The sequence below is a fragment of the Drosophila pseudoobscura genome, chromosome 5, assembly GCF_009870125.1.
Source record: "Drosophila pseudoobscura strain MV-25-SWS-2005 chromosome 5, UCI_Dpse_MV25, whole genome shotgun sequence".
Classification (NCBI taxonomy): domain Eukaryota; kingdom Metazoa; phylum Arthropoda; class Insecta; order Diptera; family Drosophilidae; genus Drosophila; species Drosophila pseudoobscura.
The window spans coordinates 1,135,974-1,146,188 of NC_046682.1; the positions used below are offsets into that span (position 1 = coordinate 1,135,974).

Genomic DNA, 10,215 nt, shown 5'->3' on the forward strand with positions numbered 1-10,215 from the left:
TATATGATACGTACGTGATACAGTGGGTACAGTGAAAAAAACGAACCGGATTTACATTATTGCTGCACCACTGGCTGCCATTTATAAATTATTGGGAATATTGTTCTGTGTAACATCGTCCTTTTTAAGAATTTTTAAATCTCTCTATCGGACTAAAATCAGCTGAGAATATGTTGTTTATCGAACTAATGCAAAATGTAGCAGGTTACAATGGTTGTACAACGTCTACACTGCTCGGCATTTTGTACATCGCAGAGTAAAAAGGCGTACTTCAAATTCGCCCTGCTTGTAGGAAATTGATTCATCAATCGGATAAAGTTCAGGGTTGAGGTTGCTAGCTAGCTAGTAATATTCAACCGAATATCAAAAACGAGGAATAGGATGGAACTTGAATACAAATAATTCGTCAGTATATTTTGAAAATAGTGACGTATATTTCGGTATAGTTTTAAGGATATTTCGATATTTTTTAAAATATCGATGTATCAAATATATTGACATCACTAGTGCTTCGTTGTATGGTTGTATGGTGTATGTTCGTTCGGCTTTTTTGCACATTTTAAATAGTGAGTTTATTTAGTGAGTTGTATTAAAACAAGTTATGCATTATTAGCATCCTTGGAATCAGGAGTTTGGTAAGAGACTGAAAGATATGAAAATTAAGCAAGTGATATGTAAACAGTTCGCACATAAAATATGAACAGGCCAAGTGCGAAGCGTCCATTCGCAGCATTGCCAGGCGAAAATAAATTGGTGCGCATATAGATGCTTTCAGTGTATATCAAAAATATTTTGGTATTTTTAGTCTGAGAAAATACCTACAGAAGCAATTAAATTTGTAAGAAAATATGTTTTTTTTTCATTGTGCATCCATGTATATGTACGAGTTTTTCTGAAATAGTCAATGTTGAAACAAATACCAAATGCTGCCAGACTTCCTAAATTTTTGATAACATAAAACATAATGCATATGTTGAATAAATTTTGATTATTTTTAGGTGAATTCGCGGTTTTTTATGATAAAGAATGAATCCTTGTTTCGTTTCATTCGACAATTATTAGAATTATATAGTGTAAAGGGTAAGAAAATACCACGACATGGAGAGTTCAGAATTCGCGGGGCCAACCAAAGGAGGAGTAGCAACAGCTACATCAGCTGAATCCGAAGATCTAAACAAGGAGCAAATATTGCATTCGGAGCGGCAAACAGCAAATGATATGGATACAGAGGAAAGTTTAGAAAGTAATGTAGCCACCAACTTGTCTGGCTTTCGGTGGAAACGTGTTCTTAATCCGACAGGACCACAGCCGCGTCCGAGACACGGCCATCGTGCAATAAACATAAAGGAGCTTATGGTTGTTTTTGGCGGTGGAAATGAAGGAATCGTTGACGAATTACATGTTTATAACACAGGTATTTTTAGTTCAGCATAATTTAAAAACATGCATTTTCTCACTAAAACTTCGTGTCGTGTCTTTCATCACATTGCAGTTACGAATCAATGGTACGTGCCAGTGCTGAAAGGCGATGTCCCTAATGGATGCGCTGCTTATGGGTTTGTTGTTGAGGGAACTCGGATGTTTGTTTTCGGTGGAATGATTGAATACGGAAAGTACTCAAACGAGCTTTATGAGCTCCAAGCGACCAAGTGGGAGTGGAGGAAAATGTACCCTGAATCTCCAGACAACGGCTTATCACCGTGTCCACGCTTGGGACACAGTTTCACAATGGTTGGCGAAAAGATTTTTCTCTTTGGTGGACTTGCAAATGAATCAGACGACCCAAAAAACAATATTCCAAAGTAAATAGTAGTTTCGCTAGAATGTGGACTCTGTAACAAATTGTTTTGTATTTGACTAGATATTTGAATGATTTGTACATACTGGATACACGGGGAGTTCACAGTCACAATGGTAAATGGATAATACCAAAAACATATGGCGATAGTCCGCCACCCCGCGAGTCCCACACTGGAATTTCGTTTTCCAGCAAAAACACTGGAAAATTGAATCTATTAATATATGGAGGAATGAGTGGCTGTCGTTTGGGGGATTTGTGGTTGCTTGATACTGGTAATATCACTTCATTTTATTAGCACTTGCTTAACGATTCTCATGGTATCGTTTGAACTATTTATTGTCAGATTCCATGACTTGGTCCAAACCACGCACACTCGGACAGGCACCACTGCCGCGCTCATTACATAGCTCAACGATGATTGCCAATAAGATGTATGTTTTTGGCGGATGGGTTCCCTTGGTAATCAACGACTCCAAGTCGACAACGGAGCGCGAATGGAAATGTACAAATACGCTTGCGGTCCTGGATTTGGGTACGTACATATAGTGTTTTTATATCATTACTAGACCTCGGATTTTGCATATTTTATTCATCAGCATAGTCGTGGGCTCATTATTAATTTTTGTTCAATTGATTTCCTTTGACTATATTTGAAAAGCACTTGGCTGGGGGATCGGAGGATCGGAGGTGCTGCGAGTACGAGTCATCAGAATTTTTCTATCTTAATCCTTTAAAAATATGCAAAATCCGAGGTCTAATCATTACTATACATACCTCCTGCATTTTGTGGTAGCTTTTAAGGCCCATAAATAGAGTAAAACTTTAATAATTAAGACTTAGCTTAGCTAATTCAAATATAGCTTAAATAAAATAAAATCGAAATTTTTATACCCGATACTTAAAATTATTATAGGGGTGTGGATGTATGTAACGTCCAGAAGGAAGCGTTTCCGACCCCATAAAGTATATATATTCTTGATCAGCATCAATAGCCGAGTCGATTGAGCCATGTCTGTGTGTCTGTCTGTCCGTCTGTTCGTCCGTTCGTCCGTCCGTCTGTCCGTCCCTATGGGCGCCTAGATCTCAGAGACTATAATTTCGTCCCACCCCCTTCCGCCCCCGCTATGGAGCTAGAGCAACCAAATTTAGTATCCACACCTCTGTTAGATCACACTGTTTCAAGTGTATTTCAAAATCTGTGGCATCCACAATATTGAAAATACGAGAATACGAAATAAATACGAAATTAAACCCACAATCATAGAGAATGACCATATTTACCAGATTGCCGATCGGATCATTTTTATAGCCAAAAGTAACAAATCAATTTGCAGTTGCAACGCAGTGCCCGACGACACGTTCAGACACGTTTTCTGTATCTCCCGAACACACTCATTGTCGCTCAATATAGCCATACTGAGTATGTATCAGGTATAAATGTAGAGTTACGGTCGCAGCAGCAACTCATTTGTATTGAACTTTTAAACAAAATTTTGTTTTATTATTAAATTAATTTTTTAAATATAAATAAAAAAAATTAATGCATTTAATTATTTCTAAGGACTGGTATCAAAAAAATAAATATATATAATCATATTCTGGTTGTGGGCTTCTCCGATCCGAAAGCAGAATTACCATCTGATAGAAAACGAGGGGGAACGTTGTGAGTTGCTGCGGACACCGCAACTCTACAGTTATACCCGATACTAAGTCAGTATGGCTCTCCTCCGGCAGACGCCGCTAATATTAAGCGACACGACGAAGAGTGCGTGCGAGAGAGACAGAAAATCAGTCTGAGCGTGACGTCGGGCGCTGCGTAGCCAGTGCAAATTGATTTGTTTCTTTTGGCTATAAAAATGATCCGATCTGATCCAGATCAGCAATCTGATAGATATGTGGATGCAACAGATTTTCGTCCTTTGTGTGGGCGGAAGGGGGTATGGCGAAATTTTGAGATATACGTTTTATAGTGAGATCTAACAGGAGTGCGGATACCAAATTTGGTTACTCTAGCGTGAATAGTCTCTGAGATTTGTGAATATCCCCAGATTTTCGTCCTTTGCGGGGGCGGAAGGGGGTGTGGCGAAATTTTGAAACAAACTCGGTCTCGGTCCGATATCTTAGGAGTGTGGATACCAAATTTGGTTGCTCTAGCTTTTATAGTCTCTGAGATCTAGGCGCTAATGTTTTACTCTAAGCAAAGCCGCCTATGCTACCTGTGTGTTAGAGAGAGACAGGGCGAGAAAAAATGAAATTGTTTTCTTGATGCTGGCTAAAATAATAATACTATCAATTCAGATTCTGCAGTCTAAAAGATATGCTGATCAAGAATATATATACTTTATGGGGTCGGAAATGATTCCTTCTGGACGTTACACACATCCATTTTCACCACAAATCTAATATACCCCAATACTAATTTTGAGTATCGGGTATAAAAAGGGATCCTTGCGAGGGATGCGATTTGTTCAGAATTTACACGCAGAAAATGTTATGCCTCGAATGTCGCGGCTGTAGTACTACATCTAATAAAATTACACGGATGACAATTTCAAAAGCAACCAAAAAATATTATTTTTCAAGAATAAAAGTGATGGTCATATGTATGTATCTGTGAGATACATTTAGATCTGTAAAAATAAAATTTCGGGCGACGATGACTACCCAAATTTTTTTTATAAAATCAATAAAGACTTATTTGAATATAATTCTGTCCCGATAAAAGAATCTAAATGTATTAACAGTTAACTAATTTAACGAATTAACTTGATTATTATACCCAATACTTAAAATGAGTATAGGGGTATAATAGATTTGTGGTGAAAATGGATGTGTGTAACGTCCAGAAGGAAGCGTTTCCGACCACATAAAGTATATATAGAGCTAGAGCAACGACATTTTGTATCCAGACTTCTGTGATATGTCACTGTTACAAGTATATTTCAAAAGAAAACACAAAGGGCGAAAATCTGTGGCATCCACAATTTCAAAGATACGAGAAAACAAATAGAATCGTAGAGAATAACTATATCTTCTAGACTGCAATCTGAGCCAGATTGAATTATTATTATAGCCAGAATGATGGAAATAATTTCATTCTTTCTCGCTCTGTCTCTCTCTAACACACAAGTTTCATGGTTGTCTTCGCATATTGCAAAAAGTGAGCGCTTAGATCTCAGAGACTATAATATACCAAAAAAAAAAATACCAACCAAATTTGGTATCCACACTCCTGTCAGATCTCACTGTTACATGTGTATTTCAAAATTTCGCCCCACCACCATCCGCCTCCGCAAAGGATGAAAACCTGTGGCATCCACAATATTGAAAAAACGAGAAAATTACGCCCACAATCATAGAGAATGACCATATCAGATTGCCGATCAGATCGCATCATTATTATAGCCAAAAGTAACAAATCAATTTGCAGTGGCTACGCAGCGCCCGACGACATGTTCAGACACGTTTTCTGTCTCTCTAATGTTAATTTTTGAAGTGCATCTCGGTATTTTATAGCCACGTCTTTCCTTATTATTATTATTTCCTTGCCAAATTTAACCTTAGAGTCAATATGTCTAATTAAGAATTATAAGTGAATCCCATTGTCAAAATATGTCTGGAGACGGCATTATAAAATTGATCACATGTTTTTAGCCATCAGAAAGATATAGAATATATACACACATAATTCTATATATTCTGATTAAGACGACAAGCCGATTTAATCTAGCTATTTTTGTCTGACCGTCTTTTTAAATGCACTTTGATTATTTTTAATTTTTTTTAGACACTATGACCTGGGACAATGTCACCTTGGATACTGTGGAGGAAAACGTACCAAGAGCTCGTGCCGGCCACTGTGCAGTTGGCATCCAAAGTCGCCTGTATGTGTGGTCAGGACGGGATGGCTACCGCAAAGCATGGAACAACCAGGTTAGGGTGAGATATTCTCCTGTTAAAGTTTTAAGAAACACGTTGCATTCGAATATAATTTTAATTGATATACAACACACTCTCCTTCACAGGTTTGCTGCAAAGACCTATGGTATTTGGAGGTGACGAAACCTCTTTACGCAGTTAAAGTGGCACTTGTGCGCGCATCCACACATGCTCTTGAGCTCTCTTGGACTGCAACCACCTTTGCAGCCGCATATGTTTTGCAGATTCAAAAAATAGAGCAAGCAGCAAATCCGACCTCGAAGCAATCAGCTCAAAGTCTGGTGCAATATGGAACAACGTCTACAGTAGCCCCCCCAGCAAATGGCTCCGAAATTACACCGTCAGTTGGAGTCGAAGCTGCAGCTGCTTCATTAAAGTTTGAAAAGAGTCAAATTTCAGTGCTGCATCATGCGGCGGGGGCTGCGAGTGCATCCGAAGCAACCGTTCAGCCAGCAACAACTACGACTAAGCCTGCATCGGTATCGGGTAGCGTGGCTTTCACTGACATTTCGCAATCTCCATCACCAAACACACAATTGCAAATGAAACCCATCTCTCGATTGTTAGTCGAAGCTGCTGCTGCTTCATTGAAATTCGAAAAGAGTCCGGGCTCAATGCTTCAACATGCTGTGGGTGCTGCTAGCTCATCCGAAGCCGTCGGTCAACCACCATCAACTGCGACTAAGACTGCATCCGCACTGGCAAGCGTGGGATTCACTGACGTTCTACAATCGGCATCACCAAACACACAATTTCAAGTGAAACCTGTCACAGCTGTGGCCGGAACTTCTTTTACTGTACCAACATCGACGGTCGGTGTGCAACCGCAGATATCCATAATCAGCAGTACTGCGGTTTCAGTCGGAGGTAATGCTGCCACCACCAGTAGTAGCAGTGGCATGCTGCAAAAGTTTCGTCCCAGTGTAGCCCCTTCAAGAACAGGTTCCACCACAACAGCAGTAGCAACAGTAGGCGGCGGTGACACTATGGCTGTACGCGTGTCTGGTTCAATGCCATCGAACGTTGTGCTTAGTTCTTCGGCTTCAAGTGGCAGCCTACGCCTAGTACCCAACGTAACTGCATCTCAGACACTGCGCATAGCAACCACACATAGCACTGGGGGAGGCGCTGCAACTAATATATTAAAAACAGCACTACCGAGCACTGCTGTTCAATCGCAGCACACGGGACAGGCGACAACGTCAATAGGTGGAAAGCAGTACTTTATCCAAAAACCGCTAACCCTGGCCCCAAATGTGCAGCTTCAGTTTGTTAAGACGAGCAGTGGCGGCATGACGGTTCAGACACTACCAAAGATGAACTTTAATATAGCCAAAGGCACTACTTCACAGAGTCTTTCGATTGCAAATCAGCAGTTGTCTGCTGGCTCCGCTCAGATTCAGGTAAGGCAAAAAACTTACCAACCAAAATACATTACTTGTAATTGAACATTTTTTCTTAAAGATTACTTCAGGATCACAAAAGTCGGCGTCTTCGGCTGGTTCAACAGCTTCATCAGTGGCAGGATCGACGACGTCTACTAGCCAGCATAATAAACCTATTGTATCTGGAAACGTACTGAAGCTTGTTTCGCCCCACGCAATGACCAGTGGCGGCAAATTAATAATGAAAAATTCAAACATTCTGCAGATGGGCAAGGTGACGCCAAACGTAATGGGCGGAAAGCCCGCTTTCGTTATAACAAACAAGCAGGGGACGCAACTGGGCAACCAGCAGATCATTATTGTTACCACTGGCGGCAGTCTGCGAACTGTTCCTGCCAGCACTGTGATGAGCACAGCTGGGACAGGAACGGGGGCAAGCATAGTTAGTATAGTAGGCTCTACGTCGACCACCACTAGTACACTACAGGCGATTGGTGCGCAACGAGCAGTGATATCCAACCAGAGTGGCGTCAAAATGATACGCAACATATCATCAGCACCGGGATCACTAGCGACAGGTCAGAAAGTGAGTAGCTCTCCTCTACAGCAAAAGACAGCACTATATATAGGCGGAAAACCGGTCACTGTAATGAGCACGAATGCAGGCGTTGCTGGATCTGGAAGTAACTCAAATAAACTAGTGGTTTTACCAGGGACAAGTGCGACCAACGTGGGTTCTACTACGACACTTAGCGCCAGAAAAAGCTTCGTTAACATTTTTAATGCCGGTGGCAGTTCGCGTGCACTGACATTGGCGACCAAGAGTGTGCCAGCCAAGATTGTGCAGTCGGCACAGGTACAGGTACAAAAGGATTCTGTAGCCGAAAAGAGCGCTCCGATTACGAATATAGCGGATACTGATCCGATGGACGATATAATAGAGCAGTTGGATGGTGCTGGCGATCTATTACAAAAACATCCTACCCATGAAGCCCAAGGGAGATCTGAAGAGGGGGTGAATGACGACAATGCTACATCTACGTCAATGTCAGCATCAGGCCGGTCTGAAGGCCAGTCATCTGCAAGTGGCTCAAGCGATCACAATCAAAGCATAACAGACCAACAAGTGGGCATTGTTGAAGATATTACCGGCGTTAGCAGCACTACTGATGCCAGGGAAACACCGGCGGAAAGCACCGAAAGTGTTAATAGCACTGAATCCGGGGAAGATAAGATGAATAGCATTGAGTTTACGGTAATTAGTGTTTTCTGAAGAGGATATGACAGCATTTCTCATTATTTTTTTTTTTTTTTATAGGCGAAACCTTCATCATCGGAGAGTACCTGCAGCCGACCGACAACGTCTGAGACTGAAGCCGCCACTATACTAACAAACATTAAAGCTGGGGAAACTTCAGTTTTGGGGAGCGCAGGAGTCGGAAAGGATCCAGCCATCTCCACTACTCGTGGGGCGGGGGCCGACGGGGCTCGAGATACAGATGGCGATTTCAGTCAAGGTCATATATCTCATCAACACCAAAATGGTTTGTAGCCATTCGTCAGTGACATGGCACTGCTTTGATATTCATGTTATTTTCTCGTTTTAGTGGATGGCTCACATTTGGAGGCATTAGCTTCAGCAGCTGTGATGCAAGCAGCCACGGCAGATGCTACCGCTTCGATGAACTCTAGTCAAGTGGTCAAAATTTTGGTTGAACGATCGGGTAGTGGCACACAGCTAGCAAATGCAATTACTGACAATTCCCAAACCAATGTTTGTACCTTGACAAGTGCTTTACAGCAATCTGTTTATTAATTTACTTCGACTGCTTTTTAGGATCAGCAAAACGCCATCGCCGTTGCAGCGCAAAACACCTCACAAAACGAAAACGATAAATGGCAAACAGTGGGGGTGTTCAAAGACCTCTCGCATACAGTTACCAGCTATATTGACTCAAAGTATTTCAACGATACTCTTCTCGAAAGTTTAGATGCCGATAACTTACCGGACTTTAATCAATATCCACGTGTCAGCTTAGATCCGGGAACAGCTTATCGCTTTCGGTTGGCTGCTATTAATTCATGTGGCCGTGGTGAATGGGGAGAGGTTTGTTTTAATTTAATTGATTGAAATTTGTATTTTATCTATTGCCAAATGCCTTCTTACAGATATCCAGTTTTAAAACCTGTTTGCCGGGCTTTCCAGGTGCCCCATCGGCAATAAAGATTTCAAAGGACGTTAAGGAGGGCGCTCATTTAACATGGGAGCCTCCTCCGGCACAGAAAACAAAAGAGATAGTCGAGTACTCTGTATACCTGGCTGTAAAGCCCACGACAAAGGACAAGGCGTTGACGTCTCCACAACTAGCTTTTGTGCGAGTATACGTAGGTGCAGCCAATCAGTGCACAGTGCCGAACGCCTCGCTTTCTAACGCACATGTGGATTGCTCGAATAAGCCAGCTATTATATTCCGGATTGCGGCGCGCAACCAAAAGGGTTACGGACCAGCGACTCAAGTTAGGTGGCTGCAGGGTAATTAAAGATTTAAATATAAAAATATATTTTTATTGCATCACCAATAAATGGTATCCTAAAATTTTTTAACTTCTTGTAGATCCTGCTACAACTAAACTACAGACGCCCGCAAACACGCCAAATTTAAAGCGTGCTCAGGACAAGACTTTCAGTGGTACAGGTAGCCCGGCAAATTCGTACTGTTCACCGCAAAAGCGTGGACGTAGCGGGGGCTTGCAAGATTGATCATCTAATTAGATATAGTCTATAGATAGGTGTAGAAATAAAGGGGACATGTCACCATTAAGATTTACAGTAAATACAACTGCCACCGCCGCAAAAAAAAAAAAATTAAAATCGAACCCATTTCAAATATATGTATATATTTGAGAGCTTGGGTAGAGCATTAACATCGGTGTGAATATATGACCTCCTGATGTGTATAGATGTTAAACACTTGCTATATAAGATGTTCACTGATTAACTTTGTGTAAGAAAATGACAAAATGAGAATTGATGAAATATTAATTATATAAAACGAATTTTGAGAATTAATTTTAACTGCTATTTCTTTT

General features: G+C 41.1%; 1 protein-coding gene across 4 annotated transcripts; it reads left to right on the plus strand.

Annotated features, from left to right (window-relative positions):
* The first annotated feature begins 464 nt into the window (after window positions 1–464).
* On the plus strand, window positions 465–10,182 carry Hcf (Host cell factor). Of its 4 annotated transcripts, none has more exons than XM_015188788.2 (13): window positions 465–635; window positions 999–1,414; window positions 1,493–1,802; window positions 1,862–2,073; window positions 2,145–2,333; window positions 5,589–5,740; window positions 5,827–7,143; window positions 7,205–8,380; window positions 8,444–8,669; window positions 8,733–8,899; window positions 8,963–9,232; window positions 9,295–9,658; window positions 9,741–10,182. In XM_015188788.2, exons 2-13 carry the CDS (start codon window positions 1,099–1,101, stop codon window positions 9,884–9,886), a joined length of 4,845 nt encoding a protein of 1,614 aa, XP_015044274.1. In that variant the 5' UTR covers window positions 465–635; window positions 999–1,098; the 3' UTR covers window positions 9,887–10,182. The 4 variants fall into 4 exon arrangements, with proteins under 4 accessions (XP_015044274.1, XP_015044273.1, XP_001382223.3 ...); XM_015188787.2 differs by having other exon boundaries at window positions 5,589–5,734; XM_001382186.4 differs by having other exon boundaries at window positions 480–566.
* Window positions 10,183–10,215: the final 33 nt, after the last annotated feature.